Here is a 27551-nt window from a genome sequence, read left to right as displayed (position 1 = left end):
TGTTAAATGGCGCACTGTTAGACCCAGACACAATGATTTAGTTGTCTGCCTCCGGCCCTTAGATGCAAGATAGACAATGTCTTGACAAATAGAGATAACTTTTAGGTTCAAATCATCTGGAATATCAGCATAATGGGCCAGTGCTGGTTCTTCAGTTGCACCAATAATCCATGAAATTAAATTGTACAGTTCGAATGGCACAACAGATTTAGCTGCACTAACATTTAAATCATCTGACGTGGGTGGCCACGGGCATGTCATACAAGGAGAGTCATTTAGAATTCTCTTTAATATCAATGCTGCACTATAAAGTGTCCTTGTGTTCTCTGTTGTACCAGCTATTCTACTTGCTGTGCTTTCACCGTCACTTTGACTAGTTACTTCCGTTGAGTCAGTTGTTTCTGTACCTGATGGATGAGGTATTCTGTCTACCAGCTTATCTGCAGAAAGTGTCTCAACAAAAACCAATTCACTGATGTTGCGCTTGTTGGGAGAGTGAAACACCAGCTGGGGGAAATCACGGGACAGCCTCCTCTTCAATTTATCCTGTCTGAAATACAATAAGTTATGGTCACAATCACAAAATATAAATCTCACACACAAAAAACATTGTCAGTTTATTATGATAAAATAGGATTATGTGAATAGTATTATTTATTAAATTTTTCTGAGAAAAAAGTTTGCATAAATGTTTATTCCAAATCTGCAAAATAAACTTATGGTATTTAAATTACCTGTAGTTTGAAGCATCAAGATCTTCATGGCTTTTTACAAGATTTAAAAACATTCTTCTTAGCCGTGTCATTGTCATCACCTCTTGGTTTACTATTATTCGATGGCAGATGATTCTCTCAGAGAAGATCTTGTAGCTGACATCATAGGTTGGCTCATTTCTATTAAAAGCATCAAATATTTTATGTTCTGTAACTATTACACTGGCTTCTATATTTGGAATGCATATATTGTGTGCATGTACAAACTAAAAGCAACTGACAAACCAATTGAGTTTTTTTTTTATTTTTCAGAAAGAAAATACTTAATAAATTATTTTAAATATTCTTTTGCCCTCACAAATGACTAGACATTTTATTATGCTCAATTATTGTAACAAGCGGTCCATGTAGATTAATGATTAATTTCTTTTCAAATTAGCAATCATTCAAATCAATTATGAATTATTTTAAAACGCAATATAACAACTTACTGTTCTTCTGAGGTCTGTGTATTTGTTCCAGTAGACTTTTTCAAGAACCTGGTGTACTGTCTGTAACAGGACTTGTGATATCGTACTTCCAGAGACACACAGTCTTTGTTTTTAATATGCACAAGAATGCTAGTGTCTTCCTTCATCTCAGCTGCTTTGAGCAACTGGCCTGTAAAAAAACAAACATTTAATTAAATGAAATTGTAAATAAATATGTATTTAAAAAAACATAACAGTTCTGACAGTTCATGCATATGTGTATGCAAAAACTGACTGCACTATAAACATTATAATGTACATGTAATGTAAATATTGATGTATTTGAAAGTTAGTTATGGTTCTCAGCATATGGCATATAGCTTTAAGTTCAAACGTGTGCTTGTGTGCTTTATACCTGCCGACAGCGTCTCCGCTTGTGAAAGATTGTCCTTCTGACATTTGCCTGCCACAGTGATGTACTTGTCCGTTTTCTTGCAAATTATGCACAAAGCAGGAAGCACAGGAGCCGAACAAGTTTTTTTGTTGGGCAATACGTTGATGAAATACTATTTCCCGATGACACAGACTGGTCTGTGTTATGATCATCACCAGCTTCAGGGCGCCGTGAAACTCGTTTCTCGGCTGCATCCAAGCGCTTTTTGTCAATAAAACGCCGGTAGCAAGTGGAGTGAAACCCTGCGTCTTAGGGCACACGGTCAAACTCGATTTCTAGACAATGTTTGTATGTTTCTGCTATTTTCTGACTCTCACCCTGCAAGTCAAGCCACCGTTTGATGCAGTTTCTAAATGTATCCCACCGTGTGCGTGTAAAATCCTTCGTTTCTTCTTTTTTTATGGACGTGAGATGCATATAGCATTGTTTATAAACCCTTTTACTGACTTTTGGTGGAGGTCTGACAATAATTTCATCCTCTTCGCTACTCGATAGTAACGACAAGGGCGCTGCCATCTTGGACCATGTTTACATGTCGTTCCGACATTATGCCATCTCATTGGTCTAGCGGCAAGCACGTGACGCAAAGCCGCATTTCTCACCTTTAAAAAATGATTACGCGAGGATGGGACTATTGCCAACTTTATACATTTGTAAAAAAATAACTGCTGGATTATACATGGAGAACTTTTATTTTTTCATTCTATACCAATTGATCCTTTTATTGGAATAAAAAGAATGTAGTGCCCCATATATGGGAACGGAATGAAACGAAAAGCTGCTTCACCTTACGGCCTAAGATTTATAATCTATATATATAATTCACTAAGGCAAGACAACCATGGAAAGCACGCCAGAAGGGGCGTGGATTCACTAAGCCGCCGACAAGTGAGACACCTATGGCGCACGCAGGAAAGAGCCACGCCCACCAATTCCAAGACCATTGGATACGACGACAACTCGCAGGGCCACTCCCACCAACTCGGACGCGACGACACAGAAAAAATGGCGTCATTTATATTCGTCTGTCGTAGGGGCCACATGCAGTGCAGGTCAGGTTAATGTCATGTGCATGTCATGCACCTCCAAGCTACGTTGACTGTTCATAGAGGCATGTGTCTCGCTGAGGTGAATCGCCATATGCAGCGTGTGAAGCGGTTTGCAAGGGGTATCCCATGGGATCCTTAAAACAATCCTTTACAACTGAGGATGAAGCACAATGAAGTAAGCAGTCTTTAAAAACCAACTTTTCGGGTACGACGCACAACCGCGTGCACCATAGCAAACTGTTTTACACGCTACATACAGCTAATCGCTTCCGTGACAAACATGCTTCTTCTTAGATGCTCCTGCAGGAACACGGAAGACGTTTTCCTGCCCACCAACGCTCCTTTTTCACCAGCCAGCGTCTACCCTCGCTCTCTAGGCATTCACACTGCCTGCCCATTTGCCCGGATGCAAAAACTCACCGACCACCCAGTTAGTCCCTTTCGTCTGTGGTAAGAGTCCGCATGCACGTCTGAGCCATGCGGCGTTTGTTATGCCGCAGGTTCACTATTGTGTTGTACTGTATTTTGCTCTCTCCAGAGTTCCATCTTTTCATTCACTTACTGTTGCATTCTCACACCAACCCGTTTTAGACATCCGTGTCTTTCCAGAAGTGTTTAACATTCAATAAATAATTATGCATGACATTGACCGAGTGTCTACCCAGCGCAGAGAGGCGTAGGTAAGCCGTTGAACCCCATTCGGGCTGCAAGCCGTGGAATGTGACTCATACGCTCCCACTCATTACGTCCCTACCCTTTGTGCACATCCCCCTCCTACCGTGGTCGGGTATCTTGGTGGATTATATATAGAAAAGCAACCAAAACCGAGGGTATCCCTTGGGGTCCTTAAAACATTTACAAGTTAAAACACAATGAAGTAGGCAGTCTTTAAAAACGAGTTTTCGGTTACGACGCACGCCCGCGTGCAGGATAGCAAACTGTTTTACACGCTACATGCAGCAATTCGCATCCGCGACAAACATGCGTCTTCTTAGATGCTCCTGCACTTTGTTCACAAACCCCTCGCTACTACCGTGATCGGGTGTCTTGGTTGGATTATATATATAAAGGCAGCCAAAACCGCACAGAGCAATGAAAAGTCTACAGTTCCATCTTTTCATTCTCTTTCTGTTGTATCCTCAAACCCTCCCTTTTTAGACAACTGTGTCTTTCCAGAAGTGTTCAATCATCAATACATAATTATGCGGCGTTTGTTATGCTGTGGGTTCACTATTGTGTTGTATTTTGCTCTCTCCAGCGTTCCATCTTTTCATTCACTTACTGTTGTATTCTCACAGCAACCCGTTTTAGACAACCGTGTCTTTCCAGAAGTGTTTAGCATTTAATAAATAGTAATGCATGACATTGAGCGTGTGTATACCCGGCGTGGTTAAGCAGGTATCGGACTGCAAACCGTGGAATTCCCACTAAGTGCGACTCATACGCTCCCACTGGTTGCTTCCCAACCCTTTGTACACACCCCCCTCCCACCTCGCTACTACCGTGGCCGAGTGTCTTGGTGGATTATGTATAGAATAGCAGCCAAAACCGCACAGAGCAATGAAAAGTCTACATCACTCACAGGTACATCTGGACTATGTAAAGACGGCGACTCAAGTGACGAGTTGGAGGTGGGCACATGTGCGGGCAGTGCATACTGAACAAGAAATCAGCAGGCTAGCATGACGGACGGAGCCGAATGGACGTCATTCTCCTTTCCTCCCATTCCACACTCTGCGCCGTGCACCCCTATCCCTCCGTCTGGCAGGAGAAGGCGCGAGGACGGTGCGCCAGTTTTCAGTCACGGACGATTGTGTGTTGGTTCGTTCCATGCATTGTTACAATGTTGCTTTTCTTGCTGATTTATTACATTACCGATTTTTCAAATGTTAATTTTCTTCCTCTGCTTAAAAATCATTAAAAAACCGGCCTGATTGTGCGGCGTATGGTACGCCGGGTTGGCTAGTTGTCATTATATTATAATGAAATATGATAAAGCATTTATAGTGTATGTTTAAGTAAGTTTTAAAATTATTTAAATAATTTAAACTGTTAATTATAAATGTTTAAGTTAACATTTCTCTCTTCTTTAAAAATTCAGAAGACTTTCATGGAGATGGTTTCTGTGTTGTGGGAGACTGGCGACTGAAGACCTATACAGTCTACCTATTCATCACATTGCACAAATTTTTTTGCAATATGTTTTGCCGAAACATATGTACATAGATATATCTACATTATACGAATCCAGAAGCTTCTCTTTATACTAACAACACTATTTCAGACTACTTCAAACTAGAAAGTGGGACCCGACAAGGATGCTCCCTATCTGTGTTGATTTTTGCATTTGTCATTATCCATTCACTTTCAAAATGCATTGAAGATAAAGGGGATTACCAGAGAAGGACTTCAACAGAAAATATCACTTTACTGTATGCAGATAATCTGTATTTTATATATCAGACCCACAAACTTCCATACCAGTAGTGCTTAATGTACTAGCAAATTTTCAAAAGATATCTGAACTCCCAAGAACACAATATTAGGCTGGAAACCTACCCATTTATTTGTGCAGATTAGTTTTAGTACCTTGCATTTACACAAGGAAATATATAAGATCTTTTTCAACAAAATTTTGCTATCAAAATGAAAAAAGTTAAACAAGATGTGAATAAATCGATACCCTCCATCTCATATTAGCAGGGAAAATTAATAGTTGAGATGAACATTCATCCAAAGCTTCTTTTTCTGTTTCAGAGCATTCCTATATATTGTACATTAACAAATCTTGTCAATTATAACGTTATTCATTTGAAATTCGAAACATCCATGCATCTAAAGGGTGACTCTATAAAGACCTAGTGCAGAACGGGGGCATGGCGTTACCGGAGGTTGAATTTTATTACTGGGCAGCAAATATACAGCTATACAGGTGCTGGTCATAAAATTAGAATATAATGACAAAGTTGATTTATTTCAGTAATTCCATTCAAAAAGTGAAACTTGTATATTAGATTCATTCATTACACACAGACTGATGTATTTCAAATGCTTATTTATTTTAATTTATTTTAATTTTGATGATTATAACTGACAACTAATGAAAGTCATGATATTCTAATTTTATGACCAGCACCTGTAAAGACCTGGGGCCATGTTCTACCCACTTCCCCTTTATAAATCCCAACAAACAAAATGTAGCACACGTGCTGAGCACGTCTTCGGGGGCTGACTGCACACACACCTCTGCCTCGGAAACCGCTGATAGGCCACCTGGCAGTGTGCTGATGGAGTCACAAAATGCAATAGTGGATGCTGTAAGAGATGTGGCCAATGAACCACGGAATATAAGGGCTGTACTGTGTGACATTGACCACAAATTAAATGAATTGGTTAAAAAATAAATGCTGCATCTGATTACCTGCTTTACATTCTGCTAATTACATTCAAACGATGTTGTAACATTGTCTGACTTGGCTGATCATTTGGTGGGCCATGGTCTGGTTCATCATTGTGCATCTCTTCAGCAGCACGCTTGCACACTGCAGCACACTTTGTGTGCACTATAGAGCAGCACATTAATAGAGTGGAAATGCTTTCTATTTACATAAGTAAATTCATTCTCCAAAGGTGCATTTATAGTGAGTGTAGTGACAGCACCGAGCGTTACAACAGATCATTCTCTGGAATTTACTCTGATTTGACTTTCAGTCATTAAAAGGACTGCTTGCCTTTTGGTGCACTAGTTAGAAAAAGCACCTCCAACTGTGCAGAGCTGCTGTTTTCATAGGTTCTCCATCTATATATAATGTAACGCCAGCTCATTCTTTTGGTGATTCATCCCTGGCTGATGTAACTTGTCCAGCACCGCTGCAATAGCAATGCAGTTGACCGCTCTCTACATTTGGAAAACAGATTGTTACTGCAAATTGTGCTTTTATGTTTTCCAGTGGGGCGGCACGGTGGCGCAGTGGTAGCGCTGCTGCCTCGCAGTTAGGAGACCCAGGTTCGCTTCCCGGGTCCTCCCTGCGTGGAGTTTGCATGTTCTCCCCGTGTCTGCGTGGGTTTCCTCCGGGCGCTCCGGTTTCCTCCCACAATGACATGCAGGTTAGGTGGAGTGGCGATTCTAAATTGGCCCTAGTGTGTGGTGGGTGTGTTTGTGTGCGTCCTGCGGTGGGTTGGCACCCTGCCCAGGATTGGTTCCTGCCTTGTGCCTGGGATTGGCTCCAGCAGACCCCCGTGACCCTGTATTTGGATTCAGCGGGTTAGAAAATGGATGGATGGATATTTTCCAGTTCAAACATGGTGTAAGGAAATCTTATCTGTCGGGATGATAAACAGATATCACCATCCTGTACAGCTGGCTTGGCGCAATTCAGTGATGTTTGTGAAATATCTGATTGTCAGCAAGTTCTCATTGAAAGCTCTTGTGGCTAAAAAACTGTGAGTGGGTAGAACTTGCAAAGGGTGACGTAAGCATACTTCCTCAAAGTCTGCCTTTGTTTGGTCAGCGCCAGTTCAGCACACAGCTCCAAGAGGAAACCTCTTAGAAATCAAAATCGATTTGGAAGCCAGTCATCATCATCTGTAAATATTTGCGATGTCTTCTAACAACACTAAAGCAGCCATGGTACTTGGAATAGTTTATAAACATTCCGTGCACCATTATATTGCTACAAAGTGATTACAAACAAGTGAATTAAATTTGTAAGCAATTTGCAATTAATTTCAGTACATTTGATAAAACCCACATCATAGATATGAATCTAAAAAAGAAAAGCAGATCACAGAAACCGTAGCACTGCTTTGATGCTGGGTGTCGCCAGTTTGCAAAACCGAGCAAAATAGTGCGTTAACAAAGGGGGACCCTGCCCGCGAAATGGACGTGGCTTTACACCAAGTTTAGTTTTTATACGTCTCAATGTGATTGTGGAAATGGGTGTACGCAACGTTTTTGTGTGTATGTACCATTTATACTGTACATGAGGCCCCTGGAAATTAACACAAATTGATGAATATACACAAGCATGGTCTGCAATAGAAATATAAAATCTTGTTGTACTTCCTTATGTGCCCTGCTTTGTGCCCCAATAAATACAAATTAGCATCAGTATACTAGTAATCCAATTGCCCATCAATCACTCTAATGCAAGAAACAAATTTTAAATCAGAGATGCTTTTATCTGATGCACCTCTACATGATAATCAGCTTTTTCTACTCTCTTAAACATATATAGTATTTATTGTTTGGAAAATGTCCGGGATTAAAATAGAGAATTGTATATAGATAATGGGACTCATTCGTGAAATGTGAGCAGAATGAATTTGATCTTAAAGCATTCATAGAGGGAATATCTTGGGTTTATCAGTGTTTTTAATAAGGACTTAGTGATGCACCGATATGGAAAATCTGGGCGATACCGATAACCGATATGTTTTTGTCCATCTTTGCCAATACCGATAACCGATGGCTGAATTTTTTTTTTTCACTTCAGGTTTAAATGTTTTAGTTATGCTGAAAATGTATTATGCATTATCAAAGAAACAACAGTAGCATGTGGAACAGAGATTAACTTAATTTTATTTATTAACTTGCTGACTTTTATGCTCTTCTTTGCTATAGTTATAGGCAGCCAGGACTTTCTGTGGGGGAAAAAGAGCAAGATATGGCCCACCTCTATAGACAAAATACTCCAGGTCATTTACAAAATTCTGCTTAACATGCACATCCTGGGTAATTTAAGCACATCAAGACACCGTGCAATTACAGAAGATGGCATTGGGTATATTAACAAAAAAGTGAATGCATATTATTTGTGCCATAATCAGACATATACAGTATTACTTTAAGTAAAACAAAAAAAAAAGCATTTCTGCCTTTTCACCAGCACGTTTGTTTTTTTTTTCACTTTCTATATTTGACACAGCTGAAAAAAGGCATTCAATGTATACGCTGGTACGAGGTGCAGATAAGTACTTGATCACTGCCTTGGCCAAGATTGGGAAACGGGCTGCATTGCTTTTCCAATACTGGAAGGCGCAGTTATTTCTGGAGATAGGAGGCTTGCTGAGATAGTTATTCTGATGAAATATAAACAAGTTTACAAACATTTACCTGTATTATAATAAAAAATAAATTATTATTAGGTTGACTAGATATGTGGTAAAGAAAAACAGGACAATCGCCTGCACAAACCACTGCCATTAATAAAAACTTGTGATGTTGAAAGCTTGATGTATAATTATTTCTTTAAAGTGTGATGTGTATGGACTTTCAAGAGATGCAGAACAAGCTGTTCGGCAATGAAACACATTCTAACACAGGTCTGCCTTGAAATACTAAGAGACTACTGTATATTTTAGGGTGCTTGTTTTAAAGTAATGCTTAAGTTTAAACTGGAGTAGATTTGCCTTAAAATCTTTTACAGTTTAGACACAAGAGATGCATCTTTCACAAGGTTCAAAACTTGAGGCTGCATTCTAGCATGCAGGTAATCCTGATCCTCCTTTTATGTACCCACTAAATTAAATTCCTCCAATATTTTTCCCCCAAATGGTGCTGCTTCAATAACAGTTTTGTAGGCAATCTGGCCAATAATGTGTAAAAACCTTTTGAAAAAGGCGAGGTGATGCCATTAACGTGTTCCTTTTTTTCTCAGCTAATGTTTGGGTAGCAGTTTGCCCTGCACTCATGCACTGTCTCAGCAAGCCGTCTCTCAGCACCGACTGTAACTTTCCGGAAAATGCACGAGGATACTGATTGGATATTAGGAAGCTTCAGTGTATGGCTTGTTTTTTTTAATTAAATCTGTAACAAATAATTTTTTTTTAAATTCTGGACGTCTGATAATCCTAATTATTATGATTATTGTTAATAATTTTATGATTCTGTTATTTTAATTCGGTGGCAGTTGAATGCGGTTTTGCAGCCGCATAAGAATTTTCTTCAAGAATTTCTTCATGCATCTCCAGCAATGAAGCAGCAACATCTCTCCGAGTGCAAATCTTTTTCTCTTGTGTTTCACTGTTCACGTGCACTCTCTGCATCTCCTTCACCAGTTGACTTCTCGACCAGTTGTTTCTCAAGTGCTTCTTGCACTTGTTTTTTTTGATATCTCAATCACAAAATTGATCTTTGTACCCGTGGATCAAGGACAGTAGATAGAGAGTATAGCGGCTTGGAGAATGCACCACTGAAGCATTTTGTGACAGTTTCCAAAAGTGTGATTTTTGACGTCTGAACTCAGGAATCCGTCTTGTCACACTAGCTAAGCAGACTTTTAAGCGCTTCAACAGACGGAATCACATCCGCAATTATAAATGAATACGCGCTTATGTCGGCACATCCTGCTGAAGCATTCTTGCTGGGGTACCAAGGTCTGTTTGTGTTTCTCTCAGCTGCATGCTTAAAATGAGTAACTATTCGCTTCCCTTTGGCAAAACAGTCGCGAGATGCTTCTCTGGCTCATTAAGTCTTCATTTACAGCAAGCTACAAAGTGTGAGGCATGCAGCTTAAACTTTTAATGCCACTTTCTTCCATAGCATTTGCCATATTGCAAAATTTGTCACGAAGCACAACATGCACATTACTTTTGGAAATGTTCCACTTTGCTAACATGGAATCAAGGGCTTGTGCAATGAAAGTTGCAGAATGAGAACTCTTTTTGCCTCACATTTTCGTCAATCCAGTGTGCCATTAGACTCGACATACTCATGGGGCTGACTTCTGAGCTCCACATATCTGTAGTGAAGGTAATGCTGGTGACATTGTTTCTTGAAAGCTTGTGGATATGCGTAGCAATCACATCATATAATGCAGGCAGTGAGACATATGCAAAGTATCCCCAGCTTGGAAGAATGTACAGAGGTTCTGAATTATGTAGTAGCTGGCAAAATCCCTCGTCCTCATTTAGGGAAAAACGTTGGTCAGTAGGTTGGTTAGTACTTATGCCTTTAGCTCTGGTGCTGTCTTGAGGAAATGTCTCCACGTTCTGAAGGGTTTGCTGTATGAGGCTACCACTAGCATCTGATTTAACTTTCGTTTTGGTAGCATTAGTTGCTAAAAAATTCCGTGTATAATTCGTTACAGTGGTTCTTCAGATGGGTAATTAAATTTGTGATATTGAAAGATTTAATTCTACAGTCTCCTCGTATTATCTCATTTTTGCAGTCAGAGCAGATAGCATCTATGTTGTCTTCATTTTTCACAGAAAAATATGACCACATGGCTGACACATTGCTTTACTAACGATATCTGCCCAATGAGTACACAACTTGCGTAGTGCTTTTTTTTTTGGGAGCTCAAGGTTCTGTGCTTGCATGCATGTTTTTCTGCAGCTTAATGTCTGCCTCACCGAACAGTGAAACCAACATTTAATTATTTAGTGAACTGACAATGTTTATAAGGCCGAATTATATCGGTTGGCAGTATTGGTTTAAATGTACACATCTGATCGATTTTGATGTTGTCATTTTTAATGAACATCGACCGACAACAATACAGTTTCCGATACATGCATCTCTAGTAAGGACCGTCTGTTTGTAAAACGAATGGATGTTGCACTTGCCCAGGATCAAGCGTAGTGCTTGTTTAAATAATCAAAAGCATGATATATTAATTCCATTTGCAAAAAACACATTTTAAATGAATAAAATATATACTGTATAAATATGCAAACTATAAATTACAAGATATCAAATCCATCAACAAAATCTCTGCCAAATTAGCTAATACTGTAGTTTGATGATTGTTCAACAAACTGGTGTCTTGTTTTGTTTCTCATTAAACACAACACACAGGTCTGTAACTAATTGAGAGGTTTTTTTTTGTTTTTTTTTTATTTATTTTTTTTTATTTTTATTAATTTTATTACAATCCATACAAAGCAATCAAGATTTTACAAAAAGAAACAGATCAAAGCTGGTGTTACTAAAGTACTGAGACTCAGCTTCATGTTTTGGGGTGCAAGACAGCGACTCACACGTTACAATACACACACACACGTGGTCACAATGCTATAGTAAACAGTTTATGCTCGTACGGATGTTGACTATATGAGTTCAGAGAGCTGGAATATCATACATTCAATGTGTTCCGTGTGGCTGTTGCTGCTTGCCGCTGATGTCAGGTCAGGAGGAAGCCCCAGAGCAGGTAGCGATTAACAGCTAGGTTGGTTTTAAGTTGATGGTTATGACGGTTTAATGATAAAGTAAACTACAAAGTTAAAGTGGACATTTCAAGATTAAAGCCGAAATTTCTACTTTAATCACAAAATAGACCTTTTCACTGTGTCCTTAGTTTTTTTCTCAGTGGCTCAAATAAGGTGCCGTACATTCTGATGGTGTTGTGAAGGTGCAAAAAAAAAAAAGATGTATCATAAAAATGTAAAATGTATCGTGTCATTTTGTTGGGAATGTGCAACGCTTGAATATAAAAACACCACAAATGCATTTTTATGTCAGCATTTTGCTTCACCACATCGAACCATTCATCAAACATTGAAGCACATACATCATTCCTGTAGAATCTGCATAGCGGCTTCCTATGACAAGTAGATAGTAAACAGATACTCTGATTTCACGTTGTAACTTAATCACACTGTGCCCCCCGGCTTTTTGCTGGTGCTGCAACTCGCGCACACGTTGTGTTATTTTCTGAGGATGTCATTATACGTGCATGTACGCGTTCTGAATGTGAAGTTTAAACTGACCCTAACTCTCACTTGAAAATGAAGTGAAGGTTCTTTTTGGAAAAAAAATAGTATCTTTGCTGTGTTAACGGACATCTGGTTCCTCTTCTCAAGATTGACATTTGAGCCTGCAGTTAAGAATCTGTCATTATCCATAGTTGTCCAGGGGATGCAGAGAAACTTGGTTACAGTAGTAGCTAGTAAGGGATATTGTGCAAGATGTGCCCTTTAGTACTGTAGTGGATTGTCTGACTTTGAGTTGGTGTGCTCTGTGAGCTAACTCTGCAGCTGAAAATTGCTGATGATTAATACTGGTGACTAGTATTTGATTCATTTAAAAAGTAAAATAAAGTTTTATCATTGCATTCAAAATAAACATTTACAGGACTTGCCTGTCTTTATATCTGGGATCCACTAAAGTGGCAATGCAGTAAAGTAGCTCAGTCTCAGCCTGGCTGAAGCATTTATCCCTTGCATGAGGGAGAGTGGTTTTTTTCGTCTTGGTTTCTGTTCAGTGCTTTGCTATCAGACAGGAATACATTTAAGGACTATTAATGGCAGAGATCACATCAACTGCAGTTGCCATCTCAAAACTCATTATCCTCATCAGTTCTGTAAAGTCAGCTAAAACCTTGACTGTCTTCTCTGGCCAATGGTTTGCCGCCTGTAGCTGAAAGGTTGTGGTCAGCTGTATAGACACTGAAAAGCTGCATTTGCTCCAGAAGACTCTGTATCATATTGTGAGTGCTGTTAGGTCTAATTTGCACATCTTGCTGTAGGCGCATGGCTGGCATTTGCATATCAATCTAGACATTTCCCAAACTTGGTCAGTGTTTGAAATACTCTACAATCATCCTTCCACTTGAAAGTGTGTTTGTGATTCTGTGCTGGTAAAGCAGACCATTTTATATAACCAACTAAAGTTTATGTGTGTGATGGAGCACACTCTTGGCACCCATTTATCATCCATTTCTTTTTTCATATTTTTGCATTGTCCAGCAAGATGACATGGACCCATTGCTTGTCTGTTTCTGATGTGTTCAACATCTCTGTGTTTGTCTCTTTTACATACTCATCTGTTTTTATTGTCACATTTTTGATTAAAGGTAATACTTGTTTATCCCAAACATAGGTATCCTTGGTATATTAATTGGCTAACTTACCATGTTATCGTGTTTACAGTAATGGGAAAAAGAAAAGATACCTTCTTTCAATTTTATTACACACTAGCAAAATACCCGCGCTTCGCAGCGGAGAAGTACTGTGTTAAAGAAGCAATGAAAAAGAAAAGGAAACATTTTGAAAATAACGTAACATGATTGTCAATGGTATTGTTTTGTCACTGTTGTGAGTGATGAGTGTTGTTGTCATATATATATATATATATATATATATATATATATATATATATATATAAATATAAATATAAATATATATATATATTTACACACACACACAAACATATATATATACATATCTATACATATACACATGCATATACATACATACATACACACACATATACACACAAATACATATATATATATATACATACACACATACATACATACACACACATATATACACACAAATACATATATATATATACATACACACACACATATATAAACATATATATACATATACATACATATCTACATATATACACACACAGCTATTTCGTATCAGTGCAATACGCTGTTTGTTAAAACGGATGACACCCGCTCTTACGTGCAAGTCTGCGTGGATATTATGAACTATCGTATTTGTTCAAGTTCTATTTAAATTTTAAATAGAAGGAATTTTTAATTAGTCGACAGAAATATCTTTGGTAGGAATGGTAAAAACAGACAGGAATATTATTCCTGAATAAATCAACTCAAACCTTAAACAACTTATAATATTTTGCTCTCCATAAAAATATATCCTGTCTAAATTATACAAGTTAGAAATAAAGTAAACATTAAAAGAACAAACATTCAAATTTCTTTACTCTTATGTAATTTTATATTTTATAAAAATAAACTTAGATTTTAAATATCCCAAAAGATTTTGCTCTCCATAAAAATATATCCTGTCAAAATTATACAAATTCAAATATGAACATGCTGCATAACAAAACCTAGAAATATAAATAAAATGTGTTCCTTTCAGCAATAACAAATCAAATCATTCAGTTGTCTTTGTTCATATGTCATTTTAGAGCTGGACGCCTGGCATCTTTTTTTGGCAACAGGTTCGTTTCTGTTTGGTGTGAGGTTCTGTGTTGTGGAGATTCTCAGGATGGATTGCAGGTGCTCATCAGTGAGGCGACTCCTGTGTGCTGTTTTGTTAGTCTTTATCACTGAGAAGAGCTTCTCACACAGATATGTGCTACCAAACATGCACAAGGTTCGAGCCGCATGTAGACGGACTTTTTTTGTTCTTCAAAGTCACCAAAGCGCCGTGCAAACTTAGTGCGCTCAGTTTATCAGCAATGTGCGTATTTGGGAACACCGTAAGGACGACTTGGTTTAACATTACTTGGTAATAGGGAAAGTGGGGCAAGTGGTTGTGTCTCCCATAAAAGCAGCCTCAATTGAAATCACTTTGTGATTGTGCACGGGTAAAACGTCCGCTGAAGTGTCAGATTCTTATTTAATTCTTCTGCTTTCTGTATCTTCTGCATTGCATTCAGGTCTTTCAGGTTACCCTGATGTTTTGTTTTATAGTGCCGTCTTAGATTAAATTCTGTAATTACAGCCACATTAGCTCCACAAATGAGACACACGGGTTCAGTAAACATATATTCAGCCTCCCATCGGTTTTTAAAGGCTCTATTTTCAGAATCAACTTTTCTCTTCAGCATCGTGTGAGCTAGCTTCGCAATAACTTGCAGCATCTTAAGGTAGACTTGATTAACGCGGTAACTGTTCGCCAAGGCAGCTGAAGCGCTGCATTATGGGATCTGTAGTTTATTGTGTTACCAGCGCTTCATATACCCGGGCTTTAATAACAATAATACAGTATATAAAATGATCTCGCGGGCGGATATAATTACACGCCGGGCGGATGTGGCCCTGCCCTTGAGTTTGACACATATGGACTAAATAGAACTTGAAAAGATATATTTTTCAAATGTGATCGCAATTCAGATAGAGTTGACGCAAGACTACAGCCTGCATGCCTCAATAAGTCATCCTCCCCTTGCCCTTACTTTTTTACCGTTCATCTAATGAATACACTGAGTATGGCTTTACCAAAACAATCACTGATGGCGAATAAAGTATCCATTATTCGAGTATGTAGATCGGGTTATATATATATACTGTGAACCTCGCCCCGGACACAGACAGGCAGACACGTTGATGTCACCCACAAACACAGGTTTATTTTCCATTATCTTTTCACAATTCGCTCACTAACCCCAACTCCTTAGTCCAGGCCAATCCAATGCCTTCTCTTTTCTTCTTTTCCTTTTCTCTCTCTCTCTTTCTTTCTTTTCTTTTCCCACCGCCTCCTCCCTCCTCCAGACGTTGCCACTCTTCCACCCGACTCTTGTCAACGACTGGAGGGAGGCGGCCCCTTTTATAGGAACCCGGATGGGCTCCAGCTGCTCCCCGCAATCTCCGCGGACACACCCCGTGTGGCGGAAATGCCGGCTGCACCCGAAGCCGTCCGGCGCCCCTGTCGTCTTCCCCCCGGCACTTCCTGGTGTGGCGGAAGTGCCGGGCTCCCGGAATAAACAGGCACTGGGGCGCCGCCTGGCGGTGGCCACGGGTCCCTACAGGGCTGGGCTTCCAAGCCCTGTACCCGAGGCCCCCTGCATAACCAGGACGGACGCCCCCACTCGGTCTGGAGGAGGCACTCGCCCTCCTCCGGTCCTCCAAAGCGCCCCGGCCAGGCTCCAGCCCCAGCCGAGGACCGTACGGGATAAACCGGCATTGGGGCTCCGCCTGGCGGTGACCACGGGCCCCTACAGGGTAGGGCTTCCATGCCCTCGACCCGTGGCCCCCAACAGAACCAGGACGGACGCCCCCTCACGGTCTGGAGGAGGCACAAGCCCTCCTCACATCCTCCTGGGCGTCCCGGACGGGCTCCAGCCCCGGCCGGGGACCACAATACATATATATATACCCGCGTATCGCAGCGGAGAAGTAGTGTGTTAAAAAAGGTAGAAAAAGAAAAGGGAACATTTTAAAAATAACGTAACATGACTGTCAATATACAGTATTTGTTTTGTGAGTGTTACTGAGTCTTGCGGTCATCAAGGATTTGATTATCATTATTTCTTTCAATCAGGTTCGTATTTGTAGGATGTGTTGTGTTCAAGTTACATTCCGTGTTTGTCAATCGTTGTAAAGATGACAGGTTTCATTCATCGATTCGTTTCTTACTGCATCAATAAACAGCTCGTCTTCTTCTTTATCTGAGACCTGACACACTGCATGCACGGGTTTTTTTTACACTGTCTTCCTTTAGCGGGACATTGACTTTTTCCAACATGTGCTTTGTTTCCGTAGTAGTTGGATTTATGAATATGCTTGTATGTATGAGACGCTTCATATTTTTTGCTGCCTTTGCAATTGTGTAATTCGGTTTTGTTCAGCGCTCTTTGGAACTGTTGCCTTTTATCTGTGCACTGCGCCAGTTCACGTGAGCCACTCGGTGTACATGCATCGAAGGTTCCCAGCTGTGCTGGTGCCATCTCGTGCTATGTCCATGGCTGTATTTAATGTTACCTTAGTCCTGGCACTTAAACCTTTCTCTCGCAGTTTCGCTGAGTTTGTGTCAAACACCACCCTGACCATCTCATCTTCCTCTCCATAAGCACAGTCCTTCACCCGTGAATATTTACCCGTGGCAGTTTGCTATTGGATTGCCGCTGACAGACGGCCTTATATGGGCAGGCACTAAATTACAAACGCCAGCGGCAGCCTGTCTATGAACTTAATTTAAAGTGTAGGTTTACATCGTGCTTTGTTTCCGAAGTAGCAGAACTCATCAATATGGTTGTATATGTCACTCGCTCGCTTCTTATTGTTTCGCTGCCTTCTCAATTATATAATGCATGTTTTCTTGAGCGCTTTTTTGAAGTCTTCCTGGTTTTCTATGTACTGCGTGATTACGTGGGAGGCGTGATGATGTGACACGAAACTCCGCCCTCACGGCGTTGAAGCTCATCCCCATTACAGTAAATGGAGAAAAACTGCTTCCAGTTATGACCATTACGCGTAGAATTTCGATATAAAACCTGCCCAGCTTTTGTAAGAAAGCTGTAAGGAATGAACCTGCCAAATTTCAGCCTTCCACCCACACGGGAAGTTGGAGAATTAGTGATGAGTCAGTGAGTGAGTGAGTGAGTGAGTAAGTGAGTGAGTGAGTGAGTGAGTGAGTGAGGGCTTTGCCTTTTATTAGTATAGATAACTTCTTGCCTAAGATTAAATCTTGCCAATACGATGCTATTGTTATTTCTGACCATGCACCTATGATCTTGGAGCTAAAATTACTAAGCCTCATACACTCAGCCCGCTTCTATTAGCTGATGAAAATTGTACTGAATTTATATACAGACAAATCAAATTCTTTCTAGAGACAAATACATTCCCCAAGATCTCTGCAGGAATACTCTGGGAAACTCTTAAGGCCTTCTTAAGAGGACAGATTATTTCATATGTTTCCCACAGAAATAAATCCGAGGCCAAGAAAGTAGCAGTGATAAAAAGCGAAATTATTAAAATAGATGAAGAACACACCAGACTACCAAGCGAGACTCTACATAGGAGAAGGCAGGCACTACATTCGGAATTAAACCTCTTGACAACTAAAGGAACTGAACAACTAATCTACAAATCCAGACATCATTACTATGAACATGGGGAGAAAGCTAATAAACTTCTAGCTCAACAAATTCACAAGCACAAAGTGCGCAACGCAATTTCGGTAATCACTAACGCGAACGGAGATAAAATCGTCGAACACAAAAATATAATGCACACTTTCAGAGACTACTATAAATCCCTATATACTACTGAGTTTAAGGAAGACAATACACAATCTAATGCATTTCTGGATACATTACAGATACCACAAATAGACGCTTCTAGTGTGGAGGAACTTGATAAACCACTGGCGTTATCAGAATTACTAGATGGTATAAAGTCACTCCAAGGCGGGATATCAGCAGGCCCAGATGGCTACCCTGCAGAATTTTACAAGAAATTCTCCGCTCAGCTAGCTCCCCTTCTATTAGCAACATTTACAGAAGCCAGAGATAACCAATCTCTTCCACAAACCTTTCGCTAAGCACTGTCTTTCCAAAACAAAATAAGGACTTATTACAATGTGCATCATACAGATCAATTTCACTTCTGAATAACGACGCTAAAATACTCTCTAAAATCTTAGCCAGAAAGATGGAGAAGTGCTCCCCTCGGTAATATCACAACACCAAACTGGATTTATTAGGGGCCGGCGCTTATCTTCAAATCTTCGACGCCTATTTAATGTAATATACTCACCAACTAAATCAAACACCCCAGAAATATTATTATCACTGGATGCAGAAAATGCATTCGACATGATTGAATGGAAATACCTTTTTACTACATTGGAAAAGTTTGGGTTTGGCCCAAACATTTGTGCATGGATTAAATTACTGTATACTAACCCAGAAGCTTCAGTTTGCATCAACAACATTTGCTCAGACTACTTTAAACTAGAACGTGGCACTAGACAAGGATGCCCCTTGTCACTGCTGCTGTTTGCGATTGCCATTGAACCACTGGCAATACATTGTTGAAATACTGATCAGATAAAGGGGATTAGCAGAGAAGGACTGGAATAGAAAATCTCATTATATGCAGATGACATGGTACTGTATATATCAGACCCATAAAATTCTGTAGCAGGGGATCACTGTACCACTGAATTTGACTACCGTATATACTCATGTTTAAGTTCTCCCGCGGATAACTCGGGGCTTGCATTTTAAAATTTCAGGACACTAGTGTACCTATGTTTGGGCTAAGCAAATATTACCTGCAATTTAACTTGGGGATCCATCTTGTCAAAAATGTGACAATAAAAAGGCCGCAACACGATTTAGCTCTTTGCTGTGCCTTTAAGTATCACAGTTCATTTTGCACAGTGTAACGCATGAACCAATGTGCCAGGTTTGCCATTAGATTTGACTAGAATATTCAAGTTTGGCTTTTTATCAAGGGTACATTTCTTGCCTTCAAACGATGGGAATTAAAGTGGCCGATCTGGATTTAACTCTTTTGATTAAAGTTAAATCCCACAGTTCATTGGTGTAGATAAGCAATCGAGTGTGCCAGGTTTACCAGAGAATTAAATTTGTTAACCTGCATTGGACTGGGTAAACTGGACATGCACTCAATAAAAATAAATGAAATATGAATTCCTTTCGTAAGATGGTTAACTAATGCAATTTCCTTTTACTATAAATTAGTGCAGTGCTTCGAAGATCCAACGATCTGGACTTGAATATATGGCCTGCTTTTATAAACTTGCTAGAATCCATTTCTGTGGAATATTAACTGTGTGAGAAAAACATCAAACTTTTCAGTGATATGTCCTGTTACAGAAAATGATGTACAGTATTACGCGATGGTATTTGGTGCTCATCTGAATATATGATGCACAAATGCAGTATTAGCTGGTGCAACCTTAAAGTACGTGGTGTTCAGGCTATGTTAAGTAATGCGCTTGAGATAGTAAGTTGTACGCACCAAATTGTTTTCCAAAAAGAAAAAAAAACACATCCCTTCAGGGGCTCCGTACAAGTGTGCAGACAAATCCCTTTAAACTTAAAGCACGTACCTAAACTCTGAGTCAAATAACCCTCCCACAACACTAATCTTAACCATAGTGTAATGGGGCATGCGGTGGGCATTTCGTGACTGACATTATGGGCACTACCTGACGTACGTCATAGGTATCGCAACCTGCAGTTACTGTCAACTGCTTTGAGGAGACATGCGCATAAGAATTTTGCTTTGCGGAGTACTTGCAACAATAATCTTAGATGACTGTAACATTTTTATAATTTAATTATAAAACATAAAATCAAATTCTTTGACCTTCTTGAAGTCTTTCTTGAAGTCCATAAAACTTTCATGTAATGAAAAATTCAGGATTGTTTTTGTCTTAGATTAGATTTTCGTCTCAATTGCGCTTAAATTACATACCCACACATAAATGGCTATTAGTCTGCTTATATAATAAAGGAATTACAACTGGCTGAGGAGTAGTGAGTGCAACACTTTAAAGAAAGCGTGTAGAAGATTAAAAGCCCTGACCACTTTCCTCCACTCCTGCATATTATCTGACCATCTGCTGCATTCACCTTCTCTTCTTTATTGACCTGTCTGTCTTTGCTTCCCCTTATATTCCTCTGTTGGTACTGCGACTGATTAAAAATCGTGTAAAGCCAATGAAGCAATCAAGACTAACCAAAGCCTTCTGTTGGGTGTGCCCTGTCTTGATCACTTCATTAACTCCATGTAGCTGCTTGAGCCCACACACCCACGAGATTGAGCTGGATATGTGTGGACTTGTGCTGTGTGACAGTGCATATCTGTGCACTTGCTTTGCACATGCAAAGCTGTCTATCCTGTTAAGTTATATGAGACAATGAATGCATTGACTATCAAGTCATGTTTCGTGATTGACATATTTGATTATTTCAGCTCACACATTGCTAAAACAATAATTAAGATATTATTGTACACAATACGTATGGCACACACTCCTTGTACATATATACATTTTCATATCAGCTTTTTCCAGGTCTGGGTTAAGGGGGGGAGGACAATACCTTTGGTGGCAGCCCTGGATGCTGGGCAGAAAACATGTAACCCAGGGTGCACAGCTAGACATACAGACACATAAAACAAAACCAGTGTTTCTCAGCCACGTTTGAGTCGCAGGTGGTTGTCACTATGTTACAGGGACTTTTTATGGTATATTCTACTCCACTACCACCAAAGGATTAACATATATGTGAAAGATTTTTTTATCCTGTTTCTAATTGTGCTTGCCTTATTAAGTGCCCTTGTTACAATCCCAAAAGACTTCAAAAATATGCTGCATTTCAATATTATTTCCACTACATGCACATTTATAAAATGGAATAAAAAATATTAAACGTGCAATATATCCCTTTTTTGACGGGGTGGGGGTTTATACCATGAACAGGACACTTGCTGAGACATCTTTTTTTTCCTCCTGCTCATGACACAGTGATGTGAGCAGTGTGATATAGTGACATATGATGGAATTGGTGTTTCCCCACATGAAACAAGTACAGTATGACAGCACTCACAGGTATGCTAAGAAAACTGAAAACTTGAAATGAAAAGAACACTACTCCGTAAACTAACATAGGCAGAATATACAGGAGGCACCACAATAATGGTATTTAAGCTCATTTTACTTGAGCTGTAAAATTGCATGCCATCATGCTTCAAAATTGAACTAATAGCAAAACTTACAACTCAAGCGTAGTATCAAGTACTTCATTAAATAAGAATTTCTGAATTAAGTCAAAACTCTGATCAGAATCTGACTCAAGCTTTGTGTACAGATGAGCTATTGCAGAACCATGTATTTCCTGTCTTTTATACACAGCAGTGCAGGGGTGTGGAAATCAAATTTGTTTCTACCTGTCAATGGACAAGTAAACTTAGAAAATCCACTTGTCCGCCAGTTAAATTCACTTGCCCATAAACAAATAACAACATTGAGAAATATTTTATTTTTTCTGATCTCTTTTATTGATTCCAAAACTGCCTTTCATTTTAAAACTGAAAAAATTCTAGAACATTATATAAAAGATTCCCTTATTTTAACTGGCTAATAAACAATGCCTTCATTATAGCTCCACTAGTTATTTTTTCATATATTACAGTTACATAACAGAACACTGTCTTGATTCATTTTCTGCCATGTTCTTCAGCTTTTGTCTTGCAACATCTTCTCCCCCAAGAATCTTTACAATCTCAGACAGCATTGGCTGAATGCTGTTCATTTCTGCTTGAGCTGAACTGCATGGTTCCTGGACTGATGGTCCTGCAGAAGTGGATGCTGATGACTTTTCAGGTTTTTTATGAGTGATCTGCCTGTTGCCAGGTAACAGCCAGAATTCCACTGCTGGTCGTGGGTCAATCTCTTCTGAAGAAGCAGTATTGAACAGCCTAGCATAACGCTCAAACCTCCAAGCGTTCAGCTTTAGAAAACGCTTTTTCAATTGAACCAACTTTTTTCTTACTTTTAGACTCATGTCTCTATCTGACGTACTAAACCCCCAGCTCCTATCCTTTTTCTTTCTGCACATAACCAATCACCACACGATAAACGTATTTGTGAAATTAAAACTAGTTATAAGCTTAGACCTCTGAATGGATGGCATAATTAAACATGTATAACGGAAACATTTTTTAAAGTTCTGAAAACTCTGAGGTCTAGGTTTATAACTAGTTTTAATTTCACAAAGATGTTTATCGTGTGGTGATTGGTTCTATGGAGAAAGACAAAGGATAGCAACTGGGGGTTTAGTACGTAAGATAGACACAGCAAACATGCAATAAAGAAAGCCTGCTCAGAAAAACATCCATTAAATTCTGCGTTCGTGTCTCCGACCTCCAGATCACGAACCCAACATTTACACAATATTTCAGTTGAACCTTGTGGACGAAAACTCAGACCCGACAGCAGGTGCGGTTATAAAGCAGCTTTATTTTCAGAGTCACGGTGAGAAGAGTTTCAGAAAAGCAGACAATCAAATATACATGACAGCGTTAGGGCTCTTCTGAACCCCGTCTGTTGGGTGGGATCCAGTTTTATACCCCTAGAATGCGTGATTTAATATCATTATAAAATGTAACAGTCAACACATTTATTATACACAAACCTTTAGCAACTTTAACATCCCTTGTAAAACTTGATTTCTTGGCTCCTTTTGTTATGACGTTCAGATGTAAGCTAAGGGAAAACGTGATAAGGCAGACACATGTGTGGAATGCTCAGACCTTGAGTCCTTTACAAAAAAATTTTTCTGTTTGCTAAAACAAAGCATGCTATTACATGGTTTTGTAAAGCTTACTTCTCAGACATGAATTAGTACAAGGGAACGAAGAGAACATTCAGTTTCCACAACCTGTGCGATACCCATTCAAATATCTAGTTTTTTGGAGCCTCGTCACACCTGCCATAAACTTCTCTACACTGAACGTAGACCTGAGGACCCCTTAATGCAAGGGAGCAGCACTACCGCCACGCTACCGTGCCCCCCCCCACCCATGTCTAATACATGCTTTAATACATTTCATCGTGAAAAAGATATCAAGTATTTATGTTAGTATTCTGAATGTTCATTGAGCAGGAATATCATGAAGTCAATGTGCTGCGATTTCTGCCGGCGCTTCGTCAGTTTAAGAAGAGATTAACAACTGGGTTGGGGAACACTTAATATAAAGCATTTAATGTGCTACATTAATTTATGACAGGGTTTGAGAAAATCTAGTAAATGAAACATTCATTTTAAAATGAAATTTAGTTTGCGACATTCTACTGATAAAATAAAATATGAGAATAAAGTGGAAATGTCAAGAATAAAGTCAACATGTTGACTTTAATCTCGACATTTACATTTTTTTTTGTCTTCACTGCGTCCATATTTTTTCACCATGGCCTTAATATGCTCCCATACGTTTTTCAGGGCCTGTTGTACCAGTTTTAATCAAGCAATGGTCCATTTCTTATCCGCGATGCTACTTGTTTCAGTTTCAGCAACACGCATATAGCGAGAACAACGTGCTTACCGCAGTGCATTATGGGTTACGCAGGTATTTCCTAATGACGTATTTGAAATTCCACAAGATGGTACATTTCCAAAGAAGTAAATATTACTGATGTTGTCGGGGAAAAATAATCGCGTCTAAGTGAAGATTTTTATTGATATTTCATAACATTTGGAAACCGTTAGAATGTTTTCTTCTTTATTTTTAATAAACTGACAGCGTGAAACCAACTTGTTTGATATGAAAAATTCTCCAATTAAAAACGATCTATAGACAGCTCATCAAAATTGTTGTCACGCAATAAATTTCTTAACTCCTCAGTATATCACAACCTACGTGAAATCACAAATTTCAGGAAAGATTATTGCATTGTAGGTGAAATGACCGCATTTTTATGTAGAAAAAATGAATTTTTATCAATAATATATAAAAGATATCGATTATAATGAAAAATCATCAAATTACATCGTAATGTCGGCGTGAAAAAAATGACCGCATCTCCAAGCATGTAAATAGTAGGGTAAAATACTTATGTTAGACCACAAGAGTGATTCCACTTTGAAAAATCAGCCGTCATTTTGTAAACAATATTGAATACCAATTTGAGACATGAAGAACGTGCCTAAGTAGACTGTTTCCGCACGAAGTACATACCCAAATGTTTAAAATTTGAAAGTAGTGGTAAAAATGTGCCCTGCACAGCACATATAATTCTTTTTTCTCCAGAAAATTGCACTTGTCCGCGGACAACTGAAGCCAGAAAAACACGCTTGTCCGACGGTCAATTAACCCGTGTCGGACGAGTCGGGCGTTGGATTTCCGCACCCCTGCAGTGACATTTAATATGAATGCCTAATCATATACTTCTATACATCATTAGAATGGGCTGAAAATCATTATATTTTCACATTTATGTGGCTTGAAGTATGTGATATCCTTGCTAAAAGCAGATTCAATCAGTTGTGATGACCTGCTTGCCTCTGGGTATGCGTGTGCAAATCACATATTTTAGTAATAAATGAGAGCAGACAACACTGTAAAAAGACACCCATAGATATGTAAAAATATCATTATTGCTTTTGATTGCTTTGTGGATTTACTACAACATATACAAACAACCTTGAAATCTGGCTGTGTCCTGCCTAAGGGACATATTGACATAAGTGGCTATCATGACTTTATTTAAATTGATAGTATGATTATTGGTACATTTTTCATATATTACTTTTCCCTGATGTATTCACAGTGTACTAGGGATGCATTGATCAGTCAACCAGGGATATAAATTAGCCAGTTGTTGTTCTTTATGTAAGACTCATAATTTGCTATACAAGTGACCATCAATGGTTGGTTTTTGAAATAAAAATGTAGAGTTCATCCATGGGTTTGCCCATCCTCTTTTGAGACTAAGTGATTTGTACTGTTTTTTTTAAATGCTGTAGATGAGATTTAGTTTTGATTTCACAGACTCCACATGACTCAGTGCATCTTACTTTAAAGGAATACCTTCAAAACCATCTGTCAATGGTTTGAGTAGCAGCAATTTTTTATTAACACAGAAAAGATAATTAAGCTAAGGTGGTAAAATTTGTAAAGTCAAAGAGGTATGATTGCTAATCAGCTTTTTATGTATTTAACAGATATGCAAGTGTGGAATTTTCATTTTCTGATTACCTTATTTTTTTACTGACAAGGGAAATTACATGAAAGATGTCTCTAGTAGGGACTGTTGTGCTATTCTTTTGTATTAACACAGGTAACATTGATAGTTCACAAATAGGTTTTAGTAGATATTTAGAACTGCATCAGTTGAATGTTTTTAATGACACTATTTAAATTTTGCAGGTATGGGTTTGTAACATTTGAGACAAACGAAGATGCCCAGCGAATTCTTACAGATGTGAGCATTGACTTTTTTTCTAGAAGATTTTTAGGTCTTGTTAAAGTTAAGAATATGGGATGATTTTTTTTAATATAAGTTAAATGTTGTTGTAAGTTTTGCTTCAATTTGGTAATAAAAATAAAGTATAATAGTGGAATCTGAATTTAAATTAGTCTTAGGTATGCATAACTTTATTTCAACTTGCAAACAAAAAAAGATGTAAAAAAATTAGGAGATTAAAATTAGCGTGCCATGGGGTGACAAATTTTTTCCTTGTATAGCTGATTGATGACCTGTCATTCTGTCTTATCTCCGTCTCTCTCTCGCTGACTCTTTGGTGCAAGAAAGAAGTAGACAGGTTCTCCCTTTCTCACACTCACTGTGTGAAATACTGAATGTGAGAAAGAGTGAGATATGTTTCCCATATTTTTGCTTTGTGTCTCTCCTTGATGTGCAGTTGCATGTGAAAAACAGAAACACATGTTTTCTGTACTCTCGGCCTCACACTTACCATTGCTTATGGCAACAGTACAACAATGAAGAATTGCTTCTACTTTTTGTTTTATTAACCCATTCGCCACATGCTTTCTCACTAATCCTGACGTGGTCTCACAAGAAGTTTGGTGGGAGGTGTTGCACACAGTGGTGAAAAGAAAGAGATGAATGATACCTTTACATCTAAGCTTAATTGGCTAACCAGGTTTGAGAAGAACTTCTGAATTCTGATTTCACTGACTGCTTTTGCTATACTGTATATATGGTAGCCAAGCGTCACACTGCCATGTTGTTTCTCGACTGAGAGCATTTCACGATTATGATTGCAGTTGCTGGTCGTCACAGACTTGAGGAATTAAGTTTAAAATTTCCAAAGTATCACTGGCTACACTTCCAGTTAATGTGCATCTTGACTTGCCTCTTTTCAGCTAGAACACTTCACAACACCTACTTTACTTATTTTTTTAGCAGGAGCATTGTATATATTGTACTTTCGGGTGAATATTCTTTTTGTTATCAACTCTTGCACATGCAGAGGAGCTAATGCAGATTGCTTGTCATAACTTATTGCATAGAGCTATGACTGAGTCATTGGGGGTGTCTAACCAGCTAATTGATGGATGTGGACATCTATTGCAACTTTTCATGATAATGCGATTTTGTAAAAACTGAAAGTTTCTGAAAAAGTCATGTTTTGTGAGGCTTCCTTTTGAGCAAAATTAATGCTTTGCGTTAAATGCCATTTTAGTAGTTGTATTGAAAAATTTAATTAGCATTGCTATTATCCACTGTACAAGGTTTGTATCCATTGCTAAAGATGAAATTCAAATGTACTTTATTCTTTTATGCAGATTAAATGTTTTCAGATGTAGTCATTTGAAGTATTTCTTTGTGGGTTTCTTGTGATTTAGATTTTTTTTCCATTGGTAAATGTGTAATTTAAATCTATACTGAAGACGCTACTGTTTATTTTATTTTTATTTTGTTAATCTTA

The 27551-nt window shown here is 38.8% G+C and overlaps 1 protein-coding gene across 3 annotated transcripts in view; it reads left to right on the top strand.

The window, feature by feature from the left end:
• rftn2 (raftlin family member 2) overlaps positions 1-27551 on the top strand; it is a 336974-nt gene that overhangs the window by 72235 nt on the left and 237188 nt on the right. For all 3 annotated transcript variants that reach the window (XM_039755878.1, XM_039755880.1, XM_039755879.1), the window contains exon 4: positions 26026-26080. In XM_039755878.1, the coding sequence (XP_039611812.1) occupies positions 26026-26080 (55 nt within the window). The remainder of the gene's footprint in view (positions 1-26025; positions 26081-27551) is intronic.

The sequence above is a fragment of the Polypterus senegalus genome, chromosome 6, assembly GCF_016835505.1.
Source record: "Polypterus senegalus isolate Bchr_013 chromosome 6, ASM1683550v1, whole genome shotgun sequence".
In the NCBI taxonomy this organism is placed as follows: Eukaryota; Metazoa; Chordata; class Cladistia; order Polypteriformes; family Polypteridae; genus Polypterus; species Polypterus senegalus.
This window is presented reverse-complemented; position numbering and strand designations above follow the sequence as displayed.